General features: G+C 44.8%; 1 protein-coding gene across 2 annotated transcripts; it reads right to left on the bottom strand.

The window, feature by feature from the left end:
• On the bottom strand, window positions 1-24,399 carry LOC137545491 (melatonin receptor type 1B). 2 transcript variants are annotated; one of them, XM_068266807.1, is made up of 2 exons: window positions 24,316-24,399; window positions 1-944 (listed from the first exon to the last, which is right to left on the bottom strand). In XM_068266807.1, exons 1-2 carry the CDS (start codon window positions 24,329-24,331, stop codon window positions 76-78), a joined length of 885 nt encoding a protein of 294 aa, XP_068122908.1. In that variant the 5' UTR covers window positions 24,332-24,399; the 3' UTR covers window positions 1-75. The 2 variants fall into 2 exon arrangements, with proteins under 2 accessions (XP_068122908.1, XP_068122907.1); XM_068266806.1 differs by lacking the exon at window positions 24,316-24,399 and adding an exon at window positions 18,701-18,780.
• Window positions 24,400-27,935: the final 3,536 nt, after the last annotated feature.

The raw sequence follows: 27,935 nt of genomic DNA, 5'->3' as shown, positions 1-27,935 counted from the left end.
GAAAAATGAAAATAATATGAAAATACTGGTGTGTGTTTCAATGGCTTCCAATCCATTGTCCTTTCCTGGCAGAGCCTACACAGTATCAGTTTTCAGGTGGTCATTATTGTTCAGAGCTGGAGAAGGCTTGCTCTTTGGACATTCTGTCCCCCCTCTTGAGAGCTCCTGAAAAAACAGTCTAGGCATCCACAGTGACATTAAAATCCTTTTGTACTCTCTCCGAAAGTTCTGGTTAAGAACTCCATATATAATTGCGTTAAGGCAACTGTTGAAATAAGCCATAAAGTAGCTTAGAACAAATAACCACTCTGGGATCTTGGGGGCCACCTGTCTAGGGTTGCTGGCCACAGCTAAGCCGATGAGGTTTAGAGGAGCCCAACAAAAAGCAAAAATTACGAAGACCACAAACATAGTGAGAAAGTTTCTGAAGTCACTTGGTTTTAGCCTTGGTTTTGTCTCTGATTTAACCTTTCTTCTCACTTGGATCACCAAAATCCATATGCGAAGATAGCAGAAGGTCACCACAGTGATTGGCACAATAAAGTGGATGACCACCACGGTGATGGTGTATGAGGAACTTACAGTCTGAACAAACGTGCAAGAGTAGATCCGACGGTCATATTCCAAGGAGCCAACGAAAAAGTTGGGCACTGTGGCCAGAACAGTGAGAGCCCATATGAGGCACACGTAAAGCATTGTATTCCATGCACTGAAGAGTTTGTCGTAGACAAAGCTGTGGCAGATGTAGCAGTACCGGTTGATGGCAATGCCCGTAATATTGAAAATGGAACCGATGACGCTTAAGCCCATCACGAATCCACTTACTTTGCAATGTATGTCTCCAAGGACCCAGCCGTTTTTAAAAATAGCTACCAACACTAATGGGTAGGGATACAAGGCCACCACAAGGTCCGCAAAGGCCAGACTCACTACAAAGGCATTACCTGTGGAAGGAAACAAAAAAACCATTAGGTCAGAATCCAACGAGATGTCTATCTTCTGTAGGAGTAAAGAAAAGCTAAAAAAAACCACTATGATTCGATACATAAAGCCCTTGGGAGGTCATTAGTCACAGCCACTCTCTTTTGGGAAAATGGAATAACACAGAAATAAAACCCTCAAAAACTATTTTTGAAGCGCTAGACTTGCCAATTTTATGACTGAAGCAGGAAGTTGAATTTTCTTAAATGAGTTATATAAAAGTTTATTTATTCCTTTGTTTGTTGTGGGAAATACATATACCATTACCTGTGAAGAAGCATCAAGGTCGCAAAACTTCTGTCAGGCTTTCCCTCACCCCCTCGCTGAACGTACGGTATATCTACCCATAATGCATTAAGGGCCCTTCGCTCTCTTTCTTCATATGTATACCATTACTTGGGTATGAAATAAAGGAATACTAAAACAATGGAACCTTGGTCTCTATTTACAATCATAGCTCAAAACAAAACATGAAAGCGGTCAAATAACTAGCTATATCACAGATATAGCTCAAACACCAGTGAGGATAAGTTCACAGTGGCCAATTGCATAATATAACGTGTTATAATGAGTGTGAATTGCAGTGGAAACTGAACATAAACTTTAATACAAAGCCTGCATGCAGCGAGTCAGAATAACCTAAAGAGTTACAATGCTGTAGTGTGAACAGACCCATAGAATGGGCAATAAGATAGCATGCAGAATTATTCTGCAACGCAACTGAGCACTGTGAACCTAGCCCCAAAGTATGATGATAGATAGATAGATAGATAGATAGATAGATAGATAGATAGATAGAAAAGAAAGAAAGAAAATGGAATTTCTGGAAAAACTGTAGTTAATTTCATTTGTAAACGTAATCAGGAACAGTCATTTCAGAATTTTGCGTAATTTTGTGCCAAATTTAGCGGTTGATAGCAAAGCCCCCATACCTGCCATTGTCACCAAAATTGCTACATACAGTATGTTAAGGAGAAGAGTAGGAACAGGTCAAAAAATTTTTCAAAAAGTACCATCCAGGAAGTCTGCTCCGCAACAGTGTGTTTTTGCGGTGATGTATGGATGATTTAAGGGACCCCCTGCACTTCATTGCCTGTCTCCAAATAAGCAGATCTATCTGAGATACATGTGAGATTCGTGAGAACAGTGGACATGGGATACTTAAAGAGAAAACGTGACCAAGAATTGAACTTCATCCCAATCAGTAGCTGATATCCCCTTTCCCATGATAAATCTTTAACTTTTCTCAAAGAGATCATCAGGGGGCTCTGTATGGCTGATATTGTGGTGAAACCCCTCCCATAGTGGGATGTCAGGACCATGGTCCTGACAATTTCCTGTCTGTGAACCTTCTTGCATTGTGGGAAATAACAGCTGTTTACAGCTGGGTCAAACTGCCAAAAAAAGCAAGCAGCAGCTACTTCCACTGACATCACCTGCCAGTAGTAAAAATGTCACCATGTGATAAATGTCAGAATGTAAATCAGGGAGAGGAAAGATATCACAATGGGAAAACACTGACTAAATCATTTATACATAATTATTGTAGAAATGAAGCATTTATTGCATTATTTTCACTGGAGTTCCTCTTTAAGCTACGTGATCACTGGGTAAGCAGGCCTTTCTCCCCCTTTCTTTCACAGGTTCCTTTTAGCTAACACTGGTTTGGCGGATTTAGCATTTTGCTGGACTGGCTTTCTGCTTTTGTTTATCTCCAGTTCCAATCACGTTATATTATTGGACATGCTATACATATTTTGTGGGTCCATGTGAATTTTTGTGACTGCCTCATATATTGTGCAGCCTGTTATATCTGTAGTATTTACCCTGTGATCATTGGTGCTGTTGTACTCTCTCTATATTTTTTGTCCCAAGATCCATTATCACGAGGACCTTAGGGACATGATTACACAAACCTCAACAGTATGGACAATGGATGTACACTGGACATCCATTGTTCATACTGTTGGTGTTTGTTTAATTGTTTTTAAACATTTTTGGGATACATTCCTAATAAACTTTTTTCTGGTGTACTTTTATAAACTTCTCTGGTGCTTATTTGCTCGATGGATGGCTGTTAGCTTACTGAACACATCCATGGCTAGATTTATTTTGCTCTGTTTGTTTGGAGTTACACAAAATCAATCACGGATAGCTGTTGCGTAAATTTATGTAAAATTTTGCGTAATCGTAATTAGTAGATTACCAGATTACGAACATCACTACATAGGGGCAATTCGTGTGGTGGTCACACCTCTCATACCAGGATCTAAAACCTGAATGAGAATAATAAATGCCCACACTGCCCACATACAGGGGGCAGACTAGGGGGATACATTGGGGGGTCGGCTTATCCACGGTCATAAATTATTACGGTGTTTCAGGGGCAAAAGTTGGGGGGTCGGCTTATACACGGGACGGTTTATACACAAGTATATACAGTATTTGTTTTTACAATATTCATTTACAAATGATTTAGTCAGTGTTGACCCATTGTAAAATCTTTCCTCTCTCTGATTTACATTCTGAAATAATTCACAGGTGGTGAAATCTTTAGTACTGTCGTGTAGTTCTGTTGTTCTGTAGTTCTACCTCCCAGGCCCGCTGTCTGGGCATCACCCAGGACTCTGACCTCTCCTTCATCCCCCACATCCAAAACGTCCCCAGAGCCTGCAATTTCCACCTCCGTAATATCTCCAAGATCCGCCCTTTCTTAACCCCGGACACGACCAATCTGCTCATTCATGCCCTCATTATCTCACGCATTGATTACTGCAACTCTCTCCTGTCTGGCCTCCCCTTGAAATGCATTGCCCTCCTTCAATCAGTTTTGAACGCGGCTGCAAGATTCATCCATTCTTCGCACCGCTCCGCATCCACATCCCCCCTCTGTAAATCTCTGCACTGGCTCCTTATCCGATTCAGGATAGGCTTCAATATTCTATGCCCGGTGTATAAATCTGTGCACAAAACTTGCCCTACCCATATCTCGGAGCTTGTTCACAGGTATACACCAGGTCGTCCCCTCTGGTCCTCCAACAGCCTTTGCCCAACTGCCCATGCATTTCCCACTCCCTATGCATGCCTAAAGGATTTCTCAAGAGCCGCCCCTAACCTCTGGAACCCCCTTCCACCGCCCATCAGACTTGCTGCCTCCTTCAACACATTCAAGCAAGCCCTCAAAACCCAACTCTTTAAGATGGCATACCCACCCCCTACCATACAGTAACTCTCTACTGAATATTTATTCATCAGCCCTACCTAGTGTGTCTATCTCCCCTCCCCTTAGATTGTAAGCCTTTGGCAGGGTCCTCCCTTTCCTAGTGTATTCTACATGATTGTGTGCTCCTTTCCTATGACAGCCTTGTACTTGTACAACTGATACAGAATACTGCTGCCAGACTCTTAACCAACCAACCAACCAACCAACCAACCAACCAACCAACCAACCAACCAACCAACCAACTAACCCTGTCACTGCCACATAACACCAGTCCTGCACTCCCTTCACTGGCTACCTAAAAAATTGAGGTTCCTATTCAAGTTTGGCCTACTGACATTTTAAGTACTACATACTTTGGGCCCTGGATACATGAAATAAATGTTGCAGCTGTGTAGCAATCCCTGCAATCTCAGATCCACAGGTTCTAATAATCTAGTCATACCCAGAATCCAACTGAAACCTTTTAGTCACAGAGCCTTCTGTCATGCCGCTCCTACACTATGGAACGCTTTACCTCAGCAGATTGGGAGAGCTCCATCTCTGGACGTGTTTAAATCCAGACTGAAAACCCACCTGTTCAGTCTGGCATTTGCAGAAATATAATTTTATCCTCTGGGACAATACTTTATCCTACTGCCAATTACTGAATCTGAGAGCCTAAGTGCTTTGAGTCCTATGGGTGAAAAGCGCTATAAAAAATGTTATCATTATTGTAACCAGGGGAGTAGCTAAAAATCACTGGGCCCCCCTGCAAAACTTTGGATGGGGCCCCCTCCCATTACCCCTCCTTTCCCCCGTGTCTACAAAACTCTGTATGATTCACTATCAGTGGCTGAGCAGATGCAGTCATTAGAATAATTGTGCAGAGAATGGAAAGCTTTTTCTCTGCCCAGACTCCTCAAGCATCACTACAAGACACAGCACTTGGGGAGGGGTAGAGAGGCTGGGGGTAGAACAGCGCTGTACACAAGACCCTGCTGAACACTGAATAGGATCTGACTACAAATCTTTGTCTGCAAAACTTTGTATGATTTGTTATCAGTAGCTGAGCAGATGCAGTCATTAGAACAATTATGCAGAGAGCAGAAACATGTTTCTCTCTTTACCCTTAGTTGTAAGTCTCTTAGGATGGGGCTCCCTGTGGCTTCTGGGCCCCCTTGCGGCTGCATCCCTTGCAGGGTCTACTGTTATGCCCCTGATTGCAATTTTTGGAATTCTGGTTTTAATGGTCTCTGTCATGTGATTTTATCAATACAGTTCTGGTGAGTAAGGCAGTGTAAAATGTGCACAGGGTCCCATAGCTCTATAGCTATACCTCTGTTATCCAGCAGCCTAGATCCCCACTCATACAAACACATAAAAATAAATCTTTGAACCCCATTCTAGTATAAGCTGACAATATTCCTCGGAAATGTTTGTAGACAATGGTTACGCTTCAGACACTGCACACAAACACGCCGCGTTCTCTGTTGTTTGTAATGATCACGCAGGAGGAAATATCACTTCCCACTCAACTAGCTGACAAATCAATAAGAAAAGTCACATAACAAAATAACATCACCGTTAATGTGCCGTATAATGACACTTGAAATCTACTCTACGATGGTGTTTGGTAAATTAGCTATTTTTTCTGTCCATTATACACAGATAATAAAGCAGTTTATTTCAAACATAGCATCAAATGAGAAATGAAAGGCCTGATATGTTTTCTATTAGTACTACTTATCTCTATGTAAGTGCTCTTAAACGAGGTCTTGTTTAATTAAATAGCACAACATGGCTCTATGATAGGCTCTCTCGAAGGCGCTCAGTGTCAGTGTCTCTTCTCCATTGCACACTCATATCTTTTACACATAATATATTGCCGTTTCAAACAGAAGGCAATTGCAGGTTACCACATGCCGCAAAACTAAAGGGACACTTAAAGGAGTTATGAGGCTAAAATTAAAAAAAAAAAGCTTTACTCACCTGGGGCTTTCTCCAGCCCCTTGCAGCCGACTGTCCCACACTGTCACCACTGCTCCCTGCCGCTGTCCCGCTCTCGCCGCTTGGTATTCAGGCCGACCGCGGGGTCAGCCTTACTGCGGCTGCGCAAATCGCCGCTGTCAATCATGTCACGTGGGCCTCGGCGAACTGCGCAGGCGCAGAACTACTGCGCCTGCGCAGTTCGCTGCAGCCCAAGTGGCCATGATTGACAGCGGCGCTTCGTGCAGCTGCAGTAAGGCTGACCCCATGGTCGGCCTAAATACTGAGTGGCGAGAGCGGGACAGCGGCGGGGAGCGGAGGTGACAGCGTGGGACAGTCGGCTGCAAGGGTCTGGAGAAAGCCCCAGGTGAGTAAAGCTTTTTTTTTTATTTTAGCCTGACAACTCCTTTAAGTCAGGAATAAAAAAATCAGTTTTACTTTCCTAGGGCTTCTACCAGCTCCCTGCAGCCGTCCCGTGCCCTCGCAGTCACTCACGGAGCCCACGGTCCCCCACCGCCAGCTAGTTTCATTTTCGCTGACAGGCATGGCCATGCATATTTTTCTTTGTATTCCCGTCCGCAATAGCGTACTGCGCCTGTGCAGGATGCTATTGAGGACGGGAACATTAAGAAAGATACGCGTGGCCAAGCCTGCAAAGGCGCAGAAAGCCCATCAACTCTCTGTCAGGGCCTGTCAGTGAAAACGAAACTAGCTGGCGGTGGGGGACCGTGAGTGACTGCGAGGGCATGGGTTGGCTGCAGGGAGCTAGTAGAAGCCACAGACGAGTAAAACTGATTTTTTATTCTTGGCTTAAAGGGGAACTGAAGAGAGAGGTATATGGAGGCTGTCATGTGTATTTCCTTTTAATCAATACCAGTTGCCTGGCAGCCCTGCTGGTCTATTTCTCTGCAGTAGTATCTGATTAAAACCAGAAACAAGCATGCAGCTAGTCTTGCCAGATCAGACTTATAAGTCTGAACCACTGAAACACCTGATCTGCTGCATGCTTGTTCAGGGGCTATGGCTAATAGTATTAGAGGCAGAGGATCAGCAGGGCTGCCAGGCAACTGGTATTGTCTAAAAGGAAATAAACATGACAGCCTCCATATACCTCTCTCTTCAGTTCCCCTTTAAGTGTCCCTTTAAGACCTGAGTGTAGCTTAGTAATTCAACCCGTACTGATTTGTATGTGAGCCAGATGCTGCCATAAAAAGAGCCACATCTGACTCCCGAGCCATAGGTTCCCTATCCCTGACCTAGAAGAATACTCAGGAGAGAAAGTGAATTACATTTATGCCCATGGCCCTTATTCAATTAATTTTTTCTTTTAACTTTTCTCCTAGCAGTTATTTTTTCAGGTTTTATTTAAAATAACACCACTTTGCTAGTGAAAAAAATACCAAAAAGTAGGTGAAAGTGCTGTCAAAATTATTCAGAGAATGTTCTTGCTTGGTGGTAGCTTAAAGCGCATTTAATTGATAAGGTACTTATTTTTCAACTTAAAGTGGACCTGAACTTAGAACTTCCTCTCTACTCGAAAAGAAAAGCAACAGCTGTCACAAAAATCTTAACATTTTAAATACATGTAAACATATACAAATAAGAAGTACGTTTCTTCCAGTGTAAAATAAGCCATAAATTACTTTTCTCCTATGTTGCTGTCACTCACAGTAGGTAGTAGAAATCTGACATTACAGACAGATTCTTATGGGGGGATTGCTTATGCCTCTATCACTCTGAAGACCCAGTGACTGGTGACTCTCCTCATCATGTTTGTTGTCTTGTAAACTTTGCAGTTAATAACAGAGCTGTCATCACTCACCTCGCTCTCCTCGTAGCCGCAGGCCGCCGTGTCATTTCTGTCATATTGCCTTGCTGTGTGTCACATAAGAGTTTGATGTCTGAATGCTTGTGTGTGTTTAAAGGTAATCACTGATCAATCATCAGCTTCCAGATCGTTTCGTGCCTTCGCCATTCTGAAGGGAATTGGTGACTGTGCATTCCGTATATGATACACCTTCTGCTGCGGTTTGTAATTTGGTATGTACAAAGGCAAAGCAGGTGACTATCCCACCTGTTAAAAAGACACTGTAACAATATGCAGTAGATCATAATACGTTATTCAGGATAGCCAATTTTAAGTTAATTATCCTTTTTTCAGCTTCTGTATATTGGTCTGTGACCCCTCCATCCCAGTGATTCTTTGCCTAGGCTATGATGTCATGAGGCCATCTCCCACTGTACTCTGGGAGACCAGATGTTGCTTCTGTTCACTTCAGAACGCACAACAAACAAACATTTGGAGAGGGAAGAGAGGGGCTCCTACAGAGGCTACCCCTCTCACTCTCCACCCCTCTGTTCCAGGGCTAGGAGTGGGATCCCCGAAGTTCCACAGAGCTCACCAACACTGCACAGGATCAGATGGCTTGCTCCTGTGCACTCGGGCTTGGTGGAAAAAGCTGAGGCCAATTTGTGGCAGCGCACAGGCGTGAGCTGTCTGCACCTGTGCAGTCCAAGTGAACTCCGTTGACAAGCCCTTGTTGACGGGCTTGTCCCCCACAAGCCCGTCAACAAGGGCTTGTCAATGGAGTTCACTTGGACTGCACAGGTGCAGACAGCTCACGCCTGGGCGCTGCCATAGATTGGCTTCGGGGTCTCATTGCTGGAATGGCAAGGAGAGCAACGGGGAAGCCTCTGGTTTCCCTCTCCCAAGGTAAGTAGCCAAATTGGGGTGTTTTTATCCCTTCAGGTATCCTTTAAAAGATTCAACACGCTATTTGGTCTACTAAATTCTAGGAAACATTTGGAAATTCTTGGAAATATTCCCCACCAGATTTGCACCTTGCACTGTTATACAATAATACAATACAATAACATTTCTATAGCGCTTTTCTCCCATAGGACTCAAAGCGCTTAGGCTCTCTCAGATTCAGTAATTGGTAGTAGGATGAAGTATTCACACAACAAAAGTTATATTTCTGCAAATGCCAAACTGAACAGGTGGGTTTTCAGTCTGGATTTAAACACGTCCAGGAATGGAGCTGTCCTGATCTGTTGAGGTAAGGAGTTCCAAAACGTAGGGGCAGCATGACAGAAGGCTCTGGGACCAAAAGTTTCCAAGTGGACTCTGGGTATGACTAGATTATTAGAACCTGTTGATCTGAGAATGCGGGGATTGCTACGCAGCTGCAACATATCTTTCATGTATCCAGGGCCTAAATTATTCAGGGATTTAAATGTCAGTAGGCCGATCTTGAATAGGACCCTCCATTCTATAGGTAGCCAGTGAAGGGAGTGCAGGACTGGCGTTATGTGGCAGTGACGGGGTTGGTTGGTTAGCAGTCTGGCAGCAGTATTCTGTATCAGCTGTAGTCGGTACAAGACCTTTTTTGGAAGGCCAGTGTAGAGAGCATTGCAGTAGTCCAGTCGGGATGTGATGAAGGCGTGGACTAAGGTTGGCAGATCTTCTGGGGGTATGAGGTGCTTGATTTTTGCAATGTTCTTCAGGTGAAAATAGGATGATTTCACCACAGCAGAGATTTGAGTTCTGAACTTTAAATCCCAATCAATTAGAACTCCCAGGCTACGCACATGATCAGAGCTGCGCAGATCCGTGCCTCCTATTCCCAGTGGTGAAGACTGCAAGTTAAGTTGTTTTGTTATCATGCTCTGCCCTCCTATCAGAAGGACTTCAGTTTTGTCTGCATTTAGTTTCAGCCAGTTGTCATTCATCCATTGCTGTAGTTCACGTAAGCAGGCGTTTATAGTTAGAGTTGGGTCTGTCACACCAGGCTTGAAGGAAAGATATAGTTGAGTGTCGTCTGCATAGCAGTGGTATGTCAGGCCATGTTTTTGGATTAGTTTTCCCAGCGGTAACATGTAAATCGTGAAAAGCAGGGGAGAGAGGATTGAGCCCTGGGGCACCCCATACCTAAGTGATACAGGGGTAGACAGGAAGGGCCCCATAGACACTTTGTGGGTTCTGCCACTCAAGAAGGATTGGAACCACTGAAGAACTATGCCATCAATGCCGCAGTATTCCTGTAGCCTGTTTATCAAGATGTCATGGTCAACTGTATCAAAGGCTGCAGAAAGGTCTAGCAGTATGAGGATGCAGCACTCTCCTCTGTCTCTTGCCATGAGCAGGTGGTTGCATATTTGGATGAGGGCCGTTTCAGTGCTGTGGTGTTTCCTGAAGCCAGACTGGAATGGGTCATAACTGTTGTTTTGTAGGATTTTGGCTTCTAGCTGGAGGTAAACAGCTTTTTCAATTAGCTTGCCCAGAAAGGGAAGGTTAGAGACAGGTCTGTAGCTGGTCATTGCATCTGGGTCCAGGGAGGGTTTTTTGAGGAGAGGCCTGATGATTGCTTCCTTCAGTAAAGCAGGAAATATCCCTGATTTTAAGGAACAGTTAACAATTTTTAGGAATACCGGTACGAACAGGTCGGGGCAGTTCAACATGAACTGTGTTGGGCCAGGATCTAGGTCACAGGTAGTTAGGCGGACATGAAGGAGGATGCTTGATGTGACTTCTTCATCAATTTCTTTGAAGTTTGACCAAGGTGTTACATTGTCTCTGCTAATGGTCTTCGGCGCTATATTAGGCTCAGATGCTGTAAGTTGGATGTCGGACCTTATAGCGGAGACTTTGTCTGTGAAGAAATGGGCAAATTGGTCACAGAGGTCCTTTGAAGACTCGATGTTAAGCTTTTGACATGCCGGGTTGCAGAGTTTTTCCACTGTGCGGAACAGATGGGCTGGTTTGTTAACTGCATTTGCAATCTCTTGTGATAGAAAGGATGATTTATTTCCCGTGATTATCTTTTGGTAGCTCTTCAAGTGGAGGATTAAGGCATGTTTGTCTTCTGGGGACTGAGATTTGCGCCACAGTCTCTCAAGTTTTCGGCCTTGTCTTTTCAGCTCTTTTATAGCGTTATCAAACCACTGTGCATGATGGTGTGGAGTAAGATATTTGGTGCGCAGAGGAGCAATGGTCTCAAAGGTGGAGGACACACATTTGTTGTATTTAAACACCAGAGTATCAGGGTCCAAGCTGGAGTCAGTCAATTAATCAAAGCTAAGGTTATCTCGGATATGTTGAGGTGTTAGCCCTTTTAAGCGGCGATATTTTATTTGATTCTTGACCTGGTGTTTGACAGCTGGTATTGAGAGGGAGAAGTGGATAGTGTGATGGTCTGACCAGGCAACAGGATTAATTTCCACATTGGCTATTGACAGCCCAGTATGGAATACAAGGTCCAGAGTGTGGCCTTTCCTGTGAGTAGCAGAGCTGATTGATTGGAGGAAGCCCAGTTCATGTAAGGCACGAGGTAGCTCTATTCCAAGTTTTGAAGAGGAGTCATCCACCCATGTATTGAAATCTCCAAGAACAATCCATCTGGGGTGTTCCAGTGTTAGGTTGCATAGGAGGTCTACAAGTTCCTTAAGGAAGTCTGAGTGTTTTTCTGGTGGGCGGTAGATCAGCAATATGTTAATGTTTTTCTCAGCTGAAAGTTGCACCCCCAAGCATTCAAACGAGTTGGTAGGACCTACAGTAAGTGGTCTGATTTTCAAAGCTGATCTAAAGCAAAGTGCAACCCCTCCTCCCCTGCGTTCTTTCCTGTTGCAGTATATCACGGAATAGTTCTACAGTAGATCAGAGAAGACACTATCAAACACTATCAAAAAGCAACACTGAGAACCTGCACCTGCCCCAAACCTCTGATCTGGAAGATTTGTATAAAACCTTATTGTAAACCATTCAGCCACGATACGAACGGCTCTAGAATTCTCTTATTTAAAGCAGCAGGGACAGCCATACTATCCTAGAAAGAAACACATAAATAAGTAGATAAATACTTGTTCTACTTACATATGTATTGTACTGTCCATGTTGTGATTTCAGTTAATTTTATACAGTAAATAAAGAGAAAACTGTTGCAGGCATTTTCCATCTTTACTACCTCTGATGGAAGCCAATTCTGATGTAATTTCCTCCCTTACACTTTTTTCCTACTAGAAACTGCACTGTGAAATCTAGCTTGCTTTGTAAACACATGTGAGCACAGCATAGATCGTGTTACAGCAGCTTCTTCCTTATCAGGCTGGTGTTACACTGAACTGCCCTCAGCCAATCAGTCAGGAACAGTAATGTGGGAGGGGAGATGACAAGCTAATGTACCTAATAGAGCCAGGCTGACTGAGATAAGATTTATTACAGCAGAAACATTTATGATTATATTGGAATGCTTGCAATGCAGGGTCAGGTTGTAGACTGCCTTATAAACACAGAGCAGTGGGTAAATTGAATTTGACTTTATGGCTGACAATCACGCTTTAAAAAAAGAATAAATAAATAAAAAAAATTTGCAGGAAGCGTGAGCTGCCTAACTTGTTCCAGAAAGGCGACGCTCTGTACTTTCTGCGCGACATGTCCGCTCTGCGATGGTTTATGATGTACTTGAGTTCTGCAATTTTTATTTCGCGTGAGATTATTTCGGCAGACGTACCGGAGCTGTAATTTTACATCAGCGTCTGGCAGAGATTCAAGCTCCGCCGGTTCCCAGTCACACATCTCTGCCTAAACCCAACAAGAGAAATAGAAAAAAAACGAGAAGCCTGCACTGATCCTGCGGGGAGAAGAAGCTGTAACAGTGCCTGACGCAAACAGCTGCTATAAAGCCTAAATAACACAACTGCCGGCTATGGTAAAGCTATGGTACAACAAACTACAAATCTGGGCAAAGTGGATCCGAGATAAACTTTTACTCATTGCATAATTGTGTTCCTTACATATAGTTTATACGGCATTCCTCAAGCCCAATACTTATTTTTTTTTGCTTTAATACTCTAATTCCTATAAACTAAACAAGCCTCGCCCACAGCTCCAAGTGCCTTGGCACTCCATGTAACAAGGGCTTATGGGAGCTCAGTCTGGGCAGGAGGAGAAGGAGTTTACTAGCAAGAGATTTCAGAGGCAGAGGGGAGGAGGGAGCAGGAGAGGGGAGTGAGCTGAGGGCTGGAAAAGCAGTTGCAGCTTGCCTGTGTGTAATGTGAAAAACAAAACATGGCTGCCCTCATTGTATCACAGAAATAAATAAACATGAAACTGTTGAAGCTGTTTGCAGCTAGATTTGCTGTGTAAACTATCTAAACTTTAGATAAGATACATAGAAAAGTTACTTGTCATAGTTAGTTTTTGATCTCGGATCCACTCCACATTACTCGTTCAGTTATCACTCACCCCTTTACTAACAACTATTTTTCCCTCCATACATTAAGGAAACAACCGCCACTCAAACGATCTTTTACTGCAAAAATCAATTTATTGAATAGAAAAAAATTATTAAAAAATTATTATGAAAACTATTTTTCCCTCTTCCATGCCAAAATATTAGGGATTCCATAAAGAAAACATTTATGCGGAAAGTCGGAGATCGGATTACCGTTGGTATGACACTGTCGGCATTTGCTGAAATCAGATTTTTGGCGGTATCAGAAATCACCATTTCCGACCATCCCTAGTATTAGGAATCACTTCAACACTGATAGAAGCAAACCAATGGCTGATGATTATGATGATTGGGACAGCTTGGTTCAGTGAGGTACAGTAATTAAAAAAATATATTTTTTTTTCATGGTGCTGTGTTTGCTTGTTTTTGTCCCCTGATCTCAATTTGTGAGAAACGGTAGCGCATATGTTACTGCGGGGCTCCTGAGACGACCTGCGTCGATCTGCATGGGCCCGGAAGTCATGTTAGTCTATGGTGACGCAAGGTTCTTTAACAACGTTGGCGTTGTTGCGGCGTCACAGCGCACATGTGTGGAAGCGTATTTTTACAATAACCTTCCGTGCATTTCCGCATACCCGAGGCAGGAAGTGACCACAAGCGTATGTCACTTCCTGCTTGGCTTAATGCCAGACAGTGTACTAACACAGTATTCCCTGTGCAATGCGGTGCGGCGGGCTTGACGCACTGCATCGCTAACGCCATTTTACACTGTGAAACCAGCCTGAGGAAAGAGGTAGGGAGAACCATGGACAAGAAGGCTTTAAAAAAAAGTGTGTGTGTGTGGGGGGAGGGGGGAGTTGTTAAGTTTGCCCTTGGACCAATAAAAATTGACAAGACGTCATTCTGATTGGTCCAATTTCAAGATGATTATAGTTTACATGAAATTTGGATGTAATTACAAATTGTTTGCATCCTATTGATCATCCCTAGGAATTACGATCAGAATCATGACTGTGAAAACTACACAAAAATTCACGAAAGCAAAACTACTTATTCTTAGCAACACTAGTCATAGTATTCTGGGTAGGGATGCTCGTAATCTACGCTTACGCGCAATCTACACATACGTGTAATTACGCATCGTAGTTTACCCTCTACGCATCGTAGTGTCAATTCGTAGTTTCAAAATTACGCTTACGGAATTCCACATAACATAGTACCGCAATACGTAATTACGTCAGCTACGCGTAGTTCACATGTCAATTGCGAAGTCAACTACGATTGTGTTAACGTGGAAATTTTGGCGCATACAGATAAAATTTCCACATGCGCATAAGTGTTATTTGCCCAGAGGTTTCCGTGTAAAATTCCACATTGCGCAAAGAGAATGAACGCATTGAAGAGTTCCACACATGCGCATTTGACGGATTAATGCGGATTTTTTTCCGCATGACGGCATTTACGTCCGCATACAACTATGTTACGGGTTATGCGTAGTTTCGTAGATTAACACGTAGTTATGATGCACATACGTAGATAACGAAGTTGAAACGTAAAGTAGTTTAACTATGTGTAATTGCGGGAAATTACGCGTAATTCCCGCGTAGTGTAGATTGCCACTTATGATCATCACTAATTCTGGGGTTGAATTGTTAAAGAGACTCTGTAACAAAATTTTCAGCCTTATTTCTTCTATCCTATAAGTTCCTATACCTGTTCTAATGTTCTCTGTCTTACTGCAGCCTTTCCTAGTTGCACAGTGGCTGTATTATCTCTGTTATATAATCTAACCTTCTTTCCTTTGTCAGCTTTGTCGGCTGAGGCAGGAATGTGCTGCTCTGCTGTGATAGGAAGAATTTATACACACCCTCTCCAGGCCCCCTGCAGAGATTCGCCCGGCGAAAGGTTCGGGCCATCTCTACCCACTATTTTATCAGGCACCGGAGGTGCTAGGGAAGTTTGGATGTCGCCATAGGTGCCCATGTTAATGGCCATGATTAGTGGCGATAACTGGATTTTTGGCAGTGGCCAGATAAACACCCTGTATAAGAGTACCCTGAGACATCTTAGCACACATTTGCCCTGAGTACCCCCTACCACCTTAAAGGACTTCAGTGGCGAAATGAAAAATCTATTTTTTACTCACCTGGGGCTTCTTCCAGCCCCGAGCTGCAGACTCAGTCTCTCGCCACAGCCCGGTCCTCTTCGGTGTCCCTGCTGGCCGTTTGCAATTATGGCGATGGCTGGGTCAGTTCTTTTGTGCATGCGCGTCCATTCGTGCTCACGCGTCCACGCCATCTAGTATGTACTGGGCCTGCGCAGTAGTTGTGTGCAGGCGCAGCCTGCACCAAATGCTATGGATGCGCGGGCAAGCAGATGACGTGGACGCCCAGGCCAAATTGGGTTCTTCGGTATCCCTGGCCATTGGGGACACTGAAGAGGACCAGAGCTGCGATGCGAGACTGCTGCTCAGGGCTGGAAGAAGCCCCGGGTGATTAAAACCTTCAAAAGTTATGGCTTCCTAAAAAGAACTAACAAATGGCTGTACATACTTCTGCACAGAGGTGTACACACGTTTGCACTTTGAGGAAGTGTTGTTGAGAATACAGTGTTTGTACTGGATTACGCTATGTTGTATCCCGTTTTTCTTCTAAAGAATATATGAAAGAAAAGCCTGGATGGTGGGAGCCGAAACAGATTAAAACTGAGCCTTCTATATTGATCTGTGGTTAAATCAGCCATTCTATCTGGTGAGCCTGCATCTTATCTGATTATAGAGCACTGTTTGCACAGAGGGTTGCACAAGGAGATGCTGGAGAAGGGGTTGTACCCTAAACTGGATTAAGCTATGGTGTGTCCCGTTTGTCCTTTCTCGAGTTATATTGTATATAGGAAGAAGGAAGATTACCGGAGAGAAATTCATCTGAGAAGCAGGGTTGCCAACCCAATTTCTCATTTTTCCTGGACAAAATGGTCAAAAAATCTGGACAGCCCAAATTTTGGACGGACAGGGGGCGGAGTCAGGGGCGGAGTCAGTAGCGGGCTTTTTAGGTAACTTCTTGTGAATTTCGGGAGGAAAGAAACATACTGTAGCTGGAGCAGGTGATTACTGCATATGGCTCATGTGAAACAGCCCACCTGAACTGAGAAGGCTTGTTTCCCGATAAAAGAAACATGATGTCCATACTATATAAATACATAATAATAATAATAATAATAATAATAATATGGTAGGACATTAGACTATGACTATGGTAGGATTAGAGTGTGAGCTCCTGTGAGGACAGTCAGTGACATGGCTATGTACTCTGTAATGTGCTGCAGAAGCTGTCAGTGCTATATAAATACATAATAATAATATGGTAGGACATTAGACTATGACTATGGTAGGATTAGAGTGTGAGCTCCTCTGAGGACAGTCAGTGGCATGACTATGTACTCTGTAAAGTGCTGCAGAAGATGTCAGTGCTATATAAATACATAATAATAATATGGTAGGACATTACACTATGAGTATGGTAGGGATTAGAGTGTGAGCTCCTGTGAGGACAGTCAGTGACATGGCTATGTACTCTGTAATGTGCTGCAGAAGATGTCAGTGCTATATAAATACATAATAATAATATGGTAGGACATTAGACTATGACTATGGTAGGATTAGAGTTTGAGCTCCTCTGAGGACAGTCAGTGATATGACTATGTATGTACTCTGTAATGTGCACAGAAGGATCCGCAAACCAAATGCTGGTAAAAAAGTAGCTGTATTCTTTATTCAAAAAATTCCATGTTGCAAAGCAATAAAAACCACAAGGTTCAACTGACGCGTGTCGGGCTTACAATCTGCCCTTAGTCATAGTTAAACTATGACTAAGGGCAGATTGTAAGCCCGACACGCGTCAGTTGAACCTTGTGGTTTTTATTGCTTTGCAACATGGAATTTTTTGAATAAAGAATACAGCTACTTTTTTACCAGCATTTGGTTTGCGGATCCTTCTGTGCATATTTGTGGACTGGCTTGGCTCCTTTGATTCTGCACCTGCTGGTTAATTCTCAGGGGGTAGAGCGTTCTGAACCTTCATATTACTCTGTAATGTGCTGCAGAAGATGCCAGATCCTCTGGTCCCCTGCAGCGCCTAACTTTTGGTTCCGGCACTCAGCAAGTTAATAGTCACTGACTGCACCTGTGTGACCCTGTCTGGCTGCACAGGCCCAGTGGCCCATTTACCCGCTGAGTCGCTGGAACCAAAAGTGGGGCGCTGCAGGGGACCAGAGGATCTGTTTGTGACCGCACGGACTGAGTCGGACACAGAGCGGCTGGAGGGAGGGGGCCAGTAAAAGCCCCAGATAAGTTACTCTTGCTTTTTTTAGGTTCCCTTTCAAGCAGACGTTAACCCAGAACTTCCTCTATGCTCTGAAAGATAAGCAACAGCATAATAACCTTTAAAGAAAAAAACATTTTTGTTACAGCTGATACAAATCCTGCAATAAATCTGGAGTGTATCTACTTCCTGCTTTATTGGAAGCAAACATATTGTTAACATACTGTGGTTTAAAATGAGCTTATCTGCCATGGCAGTCAGGTGACACAGGGAGAGATCAAATTACAAATTGTGGACAGCATAGTGGTGTAGTGGTTGCAGCGCTGGGTCCCTGGTTCCATTCCCAGCCATGGCAAAGAGTTTGTATTATCTCAGTGTGACTGCGTGGGTTTCCTCCAGACATTCTGGTTTTCTCCTACACCCCAAAAACATACAGATAACTAAAAATTGGCTTCCCCTAAAATTGGCCTATTGTATTGACATACACAATGGAGGACACATAACTACATAACTACAGTTGGGATTAGAGTGTGAGCTCCTCTGAGGACAGTTAAGTGGCATGACTATGTACTCTGTACAGTGCTGCATAAGATGTCACGCTATATCAATACTAAATAATAATAGACACAAATGAGGAGGAATTAAACAGGCTAAATTATCTAAATACATATGGGTGCATTTTTCCATACTTCCCTTCTGTCCTGTTCAAGTCACACAAATACTTTTAGGAATGTAAGAACTACGTTGCCCCCCTCACCTCACAGTGTAGTAAAAAGCTGAAGCTGTCCCTTCCCTCTGCATCGCCTGCTGTAAGAATACAGGCATGATGCATGAATGAACTGTGTGACCTGGTGGTCACAATCAGCCAGCTATCAGACCGGAGCGAGGCGAGCCCTAATAAAACATGAGATGAGGGAAAGCTATTACAGAGCCTGCTGCCGCCATGAAGTTCAGCGAGCCTGGGACTGTCTTTTCCTTACTTGTTAGCTGGGATGGCATGTGCTCTGTCGGCTGCTGCTGATCTGCTCCTGCTCGGCTCTGCTGTGTGGCTCAGCGGCTGTGTCTGTGTGCCTGAGTGCTGTCTCTATGCTGCGATCTCAGCTCCGACCTGGCTGCCGCCCGTGTGACACTCTCCTCGCTGTCCTCCTCCACGTGACATTCGTCTGGCTGCTGTGCTCAGTGGGCTGCGCCGGCTCCCTGCATCTCTTATTGGGCAGCGAGTCACCGGCTCCAAATGAGGTTAGCTGATTGGAGGGGACACCCGGGGAGGAGAGGGCGGCTGAGGGGAGGGGGGAAAAAAGAGTGCGCATAGCGAAAGGCGCATGCGCAGAATAGATTTTAATAATTTATGCACTTTTGGACGGACGACTGCCCAGGAAATACGGGCAGTACGGACAGCTCTATTTTAAGAGCTTCTGTACGGACAGTCCGTCTTTTGACGGACGCTTGGCAACCCTGCTGAGAAGCGTGTTCTGCTGATCTGACATTAAATCAGCCACTAAACGCTGGTGAGAGTATTTATTGTATCAGTGACTGGATTGAACTGCTGAAGAAACTGTGAACCTGTTTAAAGGGAAGAGCCGCACAGACTATAAAAAACAAACTGCACTTACCTGGGGCTCCTTCCAGCTCCTGGCAGTTGATCGGTGCCCTCGCCGCAGCTCCTCTCCCTCCCGGCGTCCAGCTGTGAAGAAGCCAAGGTTGGCTTCCGGGTTGGCTTCATGTGCGCTCCACGGCGCGGGTCACGTGGTGTAAGTGTCGTCATCTGGTCTCTACTGCGCAGGCTCAGTAGAGACCCGATGACGTCCCTACACCACGTGACCCCCTGCCATGGAGCGCACATGAAGCCGACCCGGAAACCGACCTGGCGAGGTCGGCTTCTTCACCGCTGGACGCCGGGAGAGAGAGGAGCTGCGGCGAGGGCACCGATCGACTGCCAGGAGCTGGAAGAAGCCCCAGGTAAGTGCAGTTTGTTTTTTATAGTCTGCGCGAACCTTCCCTTTAAGTCTAAACATATTCTGGGACTGTTGGGGAGTAAGCGCTCTACGGACTACTGTGTATATTTTCCACACATTGCCAATTAAATGCCTTTTAAGCCACCAGCAAGCAGGAATAATTTTGACAGCACTTTTTCACTTACTTTTTGGTAGTTTATTTATTGCAGAGTGCTGAAAAGGCATTTTAAAGAAAAGATCTATCACCTTACATTAAGCCACCATAGCACGTGCACCTACATTGAAGGGGTCCATCTGAAAATGTCGCAGGGAGAAAAATGGCGCACCGTTCTGCCGATAAATGTATCATAAAACGCTATTTACCGTTCAAATGTAAATACAATAAAATGGTAAAGTTCGTTTTATGATACATTGATTGCAGAGCGGTGCACCATGAAAAACCATGCAGGGGGCTGCTAGTATAGGCAGCGGGGAAGGAGAGAGGCAGCGGGACACTGGAGGGCATAGGCATCGGGGGAGGATGCGTGTAATATACATACGTTACCTTGTCCTGGCCGGCGATCGCTCCTTCCCTCCGCTCCTGCACTTCTTCCATTCATTTACTGTAGTCCTGCAGCCGGCCAATCACCATGTGGCTTCAGTCTCCGCATGGTGATTGGCCGGCTGCAGGACTACAGCAAACGAATGGAAGAAGTGAATGAGCGGAGGGAAGGAGCGATCGGCGGCCCAGGACAAGGTAACTTATGCCTCTGCACATCCTGCCCCGATGCCTATACCCTCCCGTGTCCCGCTGCCTCTCGCCCCCCCCCCGACCCCCGCTGCCCTCTGCATTTTTGAACACTTACAACGCTACATAGCGTTATAAGTGTAAGACACACTTCCTGCGCCATTTTTAACACTTATAACGTTAAATAGCGTTATATAATGTAAGTCTATGCGGCGCCCTTTTAATTCCCCTGCCGCTGTGCGCCATTTTTAACTGTCACGCATTGAAGTACTGTAGATAAGTCCATATGCAATTAACTTTATTGCCTGTGTTTTCTCTCTCTCTCTCTCTCTCTAGTATTGGAACTCCTCTCTGCTCTAAAAGCTACACAACAGCATAATAACGTCTTTGTTACAGCTGGTACAAATCTTAAAATATATCTGCATAGTTTCCGGATTCATGGAAGTAAACATATTGTTAAAGTGAACCTCCAGACTAAAAATCTATTTAGCAGCACTGAAAAGGCTGGGTGTTTATTTAACAGGTTCACAGCATCAGAACTTTGTTTTTCATACCCAAGCCTAATTTTTAGCTGCTTAAAAGCTAAGCTCCGCCCCATTAAACAAAAAATGTCCCCCTGATGCTGTGCAAAGCATGATGGAATTTCTGATGTTGTTGTTCTCATTGCCTAGCAACTGGGAGAGGTGATCAGGACACAGGACAGTTGGAACTGTGTCTCATGCTCCGGGTCACCTCCTTTCAACCAAAAAGGATTACCCTCATGAAATCACAACCCTTTGCCAGTTCTTTTAAAACAGCGTAGGTAAGAGATTATATTACCTATGTGAATTAACATAACTAATGTAACTTAATGACAGTATGTTTGTATAGGCTGAAGTTCCTTTTTAAGATCTTGTGCTTTCAAATGGGCTTATCTGCCATCTCTGCCATAGGCAGTCATGTGACACAGAGGTGAGATCAGATTACAACTAGTGATTAGACAGAAATCAGGGAGAATAAGACAGGTTAAACTCTCTAAATACACACAGGGTGCATTTCTCTCTGACTTCTTCCTTACCTGTGCAAGAGTTCAGATCCACTTTACCTATAAGTACAATCTTTCTCTTACTGTCTCTTTATTTCTCTCTCTCTGGGCTTGATTCACAAAAGAGTGCTAACTGATAGCACGGTAGCATTTTACGATCGGTTTCCTATTAAAGTTAACGGAAATCGATCGTAAAATGCTCGGAAATCGATCAGAAAGCAAATCGGACATGTTGGAAATAATCGATCTGACAGTAAATCGACCATAAAATCTCATAGTGTGTACCCTGTTTTCTCCAAGTAGATCATTTTTTGTCTTCTATTTGCAGTAACGTTTCAGCACTTTGCAATTGAAAAAAGTATCAAAAACTAGGAGAAAAAGAACAATGAAAACTAAAGGAAAAACTAAAGAAAAAATCCAAGCTGTACAAAAAAATACAAACTCCACTTACCTGGGGCTTCCTCCAGCCCCCTCACCAGGTCGGCTTCCGGGTCGGCTTCATGTGCGCTCCACGGTGGCGGGGGGGTCACGTGGTGTATGCAACGTCATGGGGTCTCTACTGCGCAGGCACAGAACTACTGAGCCTGCGCAGTAAAGACCCGATGACGTCACGTAAACCACGTGACCCGCGCCGTCGAGCGCACATGAAGCCGACCCGGACGCTGACCTGGCGAGGTCGGCTTCTTCAGCGCAGGACACCGGGAGTGAGAGGAGCTGCGGCGAGAGTACAGAACGACTGCCAGGGGCTAGAGGAAGCCTCAGGTAAGTGGAGTTTGTATTTTTTGTACAGCTTGGACCTTCCCTTTAAGCATTTCCTTGCTTGGTGGTGATTTAGAAGGCATTTTATTAACAAGTTTGAAAATATCACCAAGGAGAAAACGCAGGAGAAAAATGTATTTGCATGTGAGCCTCTCTCTCATTATTTCTCTCACTCTCTGGTTATTCTTCTATCTCCCTCTTTATCCCTCACCCTTCCCCAGTGCCTGCTCACTTTCCTCTTCGTAATGCTATACGGCAATTTCCACCTCACTCACGATAAACAACGACAATGGCAACTAATTCCCCGCTCTGCCATTTTAACGTGGTAATAATTAGCAGGAGAGGAAGATTGTGAAGTCAGTGAGGAGAATGATAATCAGAGTGAACGGCAGTTTGCACGGCTCCAGGCGTACCGGGCAGATAAAGCCTCATAGAAACCTTTCCCTAAATACTTATCACCTCCTTCAATCCACACAGCGCTGCTCTATGTAATCTGGACTTCTCAGCAGATGGGGAGGGAGTAAAAAAATATTTGAAGACAAGTTAATTAGTTGAGTAAAAACACCTGAAATGGAACAATATGCTGCCTGAGAAATAGGGACACGATGAAAGGCGCTAACACTGATATAATTATATGGCTTTGCAGCATGTTACGGTTTCCTTGCTTTGGTGTATTTTTCGAGGTGTCTTATCAATCATTAGGAGAGTTCTGCTCCATCACATACATATGCAGGCTGCACATGCTATTCAATCAATTCTTTTTTATAAACTTTGAATTTATCATTTATCATAAGACAGGATGAAAGTTTTGTGATGAGCAGCTTTGCTCTGTTTCATCCGTTGATTAAGTCACACCTACGTGACTGGCTTGATATAATGTACACCTTCCAGTAGGGCTGTTTCTGGTCTCCCTTCCTAGTGCCTAACACCAGTGGCGTACCTAGGGTATTTGACACCCGGTGCTGAATATCCACAGACACCCCCCTCCCCCCCCCCAAATAAAAAAAGAAAAAGTAGTAGTGAGCGTGACAGCTAGACAGTGGTAGGATAAGCTTGTGAGATCCCCTAAGGACAGTCAGTGACATGACTGACTATGTGCTCTGTAATGTGCTGCAGAAGATGTCAGTGCTATATAAATACATAATAATAATATGGTAGGACATTACACTATGACTATGGTAGGATTAGATTGTGAGTTCCTCTGAGGACAGTCAGTGACATGACTATGTGCTATGTAAAGTGCTGCAAGAGAAGTCAGTGCTATATAAATACAAAATATGGCAGGACAATAGACATTGACTATGGTAGGGATTTATATTGTAAAATCTTCCGAGGATAGACATGACTATGTACCCGGTAAAGTGCTGCAGAAGATGTCAGTGCTATATAAATACATAATAATAATATGGTAGGACATTAGCCTATGACTATGGTAGGATTAGATTGGGAGCTCCTCTGAGGACAGTCAGTGACATGACTATGTACTCTGTAAAGTGCTGCAGAAGCTGTCAGTGCTATATAAATACATAATAACAATATGGTAGGACATGAGACTATGACTATGGTAGGGGTTAGATTGTGAGCTCCTCTGAGCATAGTCAGTGACAGGACTATGTAAGGCCCCTTCCACACTTAGCACAATCTGTTGCAGTGCAATCACACCACAACTGCAGAGCAATCGCACCACAATAGTCCCAAAAGGTTGCACTGCATGGTACTGTTGCGGTGGGACCATACAGTGGGGCATACTTTACAATAAAAGTATGCCTCACTACCAGGTTAAACGCATATAACACACTGCAGCTAGTGTGTCACCGCAATAAGACTCGCCACAACACGCTACACCACAATCAATGACTATCACTGCTCTTGCAATGGGTTGCAGCAATTCTTTTTAACATGAAGCAGGGGCGTAAGTGGGAATGGGGACTAAAGGTTTACGTAAATGTTAGCGCAATAAAAATTAAGATGGCACATATTACTTTTAGAGGGGGCTGGAAAAAGAGAAGAAAGGTGAGGGGGATAGGGGAGTGAGGAATAGATGGAAGAGTGGAGAGACTTTATAGGCTATCTAGCAAGCAGGCTGATACAGAACACTCAGCAGCCTCCATCCCCCGCAAGTCAGGTTACCTTTACAGCCATTCATTCCTTGTTTACATGGCCAGCCCAGGTGGTCACTTCAGTGTCAGATCCTTCAGAGCACAAATCTCTGGGTCAGCTAGGATGTGTGACAAGCTGATGAAGGGGGCGTGGCTTACTACACAGTGCTGAGCACTGGCAGGAAAGCTCACTGTGCTGATGTAATCATATCTAATCTCACAGCCACAATCTTTAAACTAGGAGACCCGGGAAGGGAAGTCATCTGAAGCAGAGACATTCACAGGACACGGCTTTGAATGTCTCATGTGTAAGCTGACCCTGTCCTGCAGCCAGTCTGCCCTGCATATACGGAGACAGCAGAGAGAATGACATGACTGAGCATCAGCTACCGCGTACGTTAAAAAGGGGCGCTGGGAAAAAAGGGCGCCGGGTTTTTAACGATAAGCATGGATAACGTTTAAAAATGTATTGTACTGTATTTCGTTTAAAATTAATGTTTTATAAAGTTATAAATCATTAAATAATGTGCATTAAATCGGCAATTGTAAAAACGTTAATCTTGCGTTTAAATAGTGAAACGTATAATAACGTTTAAAAAAAAAATTACTAAGTAACCCTCCCTGTACCTACCCCTAACCCCTAGACCCCCCTGTTGATGCCTAAACCTAAGACCCCCCCTGTTGGTGCCTAAGTAACCCTCCCTGTACCTACCCCTAACCCATAGACCCCCCTGTTAGTGCCTAAACCTAAGACCCCCCTGTTAGTGCCTAAACCTAAGACCCCCCTGTTAGTGCCTAAACCTAAGACCCCCCTGTTGGTGCCTAAACCTAAGACCCCCCTGTTGGTGCCTAAACCTAAGACCCCCTGTTGGTGCCTAAACCTAAGACCCCCCTGTTGGTGCCTAAACCTAAGACCCCCCTTTTGGTGCCTAAACCTAAGACCCCCTGTTGGTGCCTAAACCTAAGACCCCCCTGTTGGTGCCTAAACCTAAGACCCCCCTGTTGGTGCCTAAACCTAAGACCCCCCTGTTGGTGCCTAAACCTAAGACCCCCCTGTTGGTGCCTAAACCTAAGACCCCCCTGTTGGTTTTTTCGTTTAAAAATAATGTTAACAAAAAAAAATGTACTGTTTTTCGTTTAAAAATAATGTTTAAAAAAAAATATTGTACTGTTTTTCGTTTAAAAATAAAATTTAAAAATGTATAAATTATTAAATAATGTGTAATCATGAGAAACAGTAATAAAACATTAAGTCTCCGGGCGCCGCTTTTAAAACGTTATTTTTCTCCGGCGCCCTTTTTTCCTATCGGGCGCCCATTAAACGATATTTATTATAGGAGTGAATGGCGGCGCCCGATTTGTCCACTAGCCTCAGGCGCCCGAATTTACTGTTTCCTCAGCTACCTCCCTCACACACACACAGGCTGTCGGCTCAGGCAATTCTGTCACTGATTGTACAGGGCAAAGAGGTGCAGTAGACTGTTGTGACATTTGTTGCAACTTTATAACTAAACTCTGCACTTTCTTTCTGTTCCGGAGCAAGGGGGACAAGAGGTGCACAGCACACTGACAGCCTGTCTACTGAGCCTGCACTGCTGATAAAGTGCAGAGCTCTGCAGCCACCTCTCCTGCTCTGCCCGCTCCTCTGGCAGCTGGATGCGTCATACTGCTCTTATCCTTCTATTTACTAATGTTGGTGGGTACCTGCTCCGGAGATCTAGTGAGGACATAGAGGGTGAACTGCCACAGCACTATACTGGACCCCCATGGACTTCTCACTAGAGTTGGGCCGAACCTCCGATTGTAGGTTGATTGAACCGGGTTCGCGAACTTCCGCGGAAGGTTCGGTTCGCGTTAAAGTTCGCGAACCGCAATAGACTTCAATGGGGATGCGAACTTTGAAAAAAAAAATTTATGCTGGCCACAAAAGTGATGGAAAAGATGTTTCAAGGGGTCTAACACCTGGAGGGGGGCATGGCGGAGTGGGATACACGCCAAAAGTCCCCGGGAAAAATCTGGATTTGACGCAAAGCAGCGTTTTAAGGGCAGAAATCATATTGAATGCTAAATGACAGGCCTAAAGTGCTTTAAAACATCTTGCATGTGTATACATCAATCAGGTAGTGTAATTAAGGTACTGCTTCACACTGACACACCAAACTGTTCACTGAACAGAACAGGTATGCAGTGGCGGGTTCACTGAACAGAACAGGTATGCAGTGCCGGGTTCACTGAACAGAACAGGTATGCAGTGGCGGGTTCACTAAACAGAACAGGTATGCAGTGGCGGGTTCACTGAACAGAACAGGTATGCAGTGGCGGGTTCACTGAACAGAACAGGTATACAGTGGCGGGTTCACTGAACAGAACAGGTATGCAGTGGCGGGTTCACTGAACAGAACAGGTATACAGTGGCGGGTTCACTGAACAGAACAGGTATGCAGTGGCGGGTTCACTGAACAGAACAGGTATACAGTGGCGGGTTCACTGAACAGTACAGGTATGCAGTGGCAGGTTCACTGAACAGGTATGCAGTGGTGGGTTCACAGTACAGGTATGCAGTGGTGGGTTCACAGAACAGGTATGCAGTGGTGGGTTAACAGTACAGGTATGCAGTGGTGGGTTCACAGTACAGGTATGCAGTGGTGGGTTCACAGTAGAGGTATGCAGTGGTGGGTTCACAGTACAGGTATGCAGTGGTGGGTTCACAGAACAGGTATGCAGTGGCGGGTTCACTGAACAGGTATGCAGTGGTGGGTTCACAGAACAGGTATGCAGTGGTGGGTTCACAGAACAGGTATGCAGTGGTGGGTTCACAGAACAGGTATGCAGTGGTGGGTTCACTGAACAGGTATGCAGTGGTGTGTTCACAGTACAGGTATGCAGTGGTGGGTTCACAGAACAGGTATGCAGTGGTGGGTTCACAGTACAGGTATGCAGTGGTGGGTTCACAGAACAGGTATGCAGTGGTGGGTTCACAGAACAGGTATGCAGCCAGGGACAAGCTAAGCCTAACTAATCTTTCCCTATGAGAGAGAGTGTGCAGCAGCTCGCCCTACTCTCACTAATGCAGGCACACGAGTGACCGTAATGGTCGCCGCTGCCTGCCTTTTAGTAGGGGGGAGTGGCTCCAGGGGCTAGTGTAGCCTAATTGGCTACACTGTGCCTGCTGACTGTGATGTAGAGGGTCAAAGTTGACCCTCCATGGTGCATTATGGGGCGAACCGAACTTCCGCAAAGGTTCGCCTGCGGGACGCGAATGCGAACCACGGAAGTTCGCATGGAACCGTTCGCAGGCGACCCGTTCGGCCCAACTCTACTTCTCACACACTCTCTTGCAGCTGCTGATGAGTGGGCAGGCTCACTCGACTGTCGACTCTCTCCTCCCATTAGCAGGAGAGAGGTGCGTGTGCATAAGAGCCTGACACTGATTGGAGGGCGGGAGAGAGAAAGGGAGAAACAGACAGAGGAGTATTCCTCGAACTTCTTCTCGCTCAGCCTCTCGGGGATCAGCCTCCCTGTACAGTACGCGGTGTGACACAATTTAGTGTCATTTGGATGGTTGGCAGCCCTGATATGTACTGGTCTCTGGCCTGGCCTCTATGACACCCCATTCTAGGCTGTCACCCGGTGCGCCACGCCCCCTGGCGC

This window comes from Hyperolius riggenbachi, chromosome 2 (assembly GCF_040937935.1).
Source record: "Hyperolius riggenbachi isolate aHypRig1 chromosome 2, aHypRig1.pri, whole genome shotgun sequence".
Lineage (NCBI taxonomy): Eukaryota > Metazoa > Chordata > Amphibia > Anura > Hyperoliidae > Hyperolius > Hyperolius riggenbachi.
Note: the sequence above shows the minus strand (reverse complement) of the source record. Positions and strands in the feature narration are given on the sequence as shown.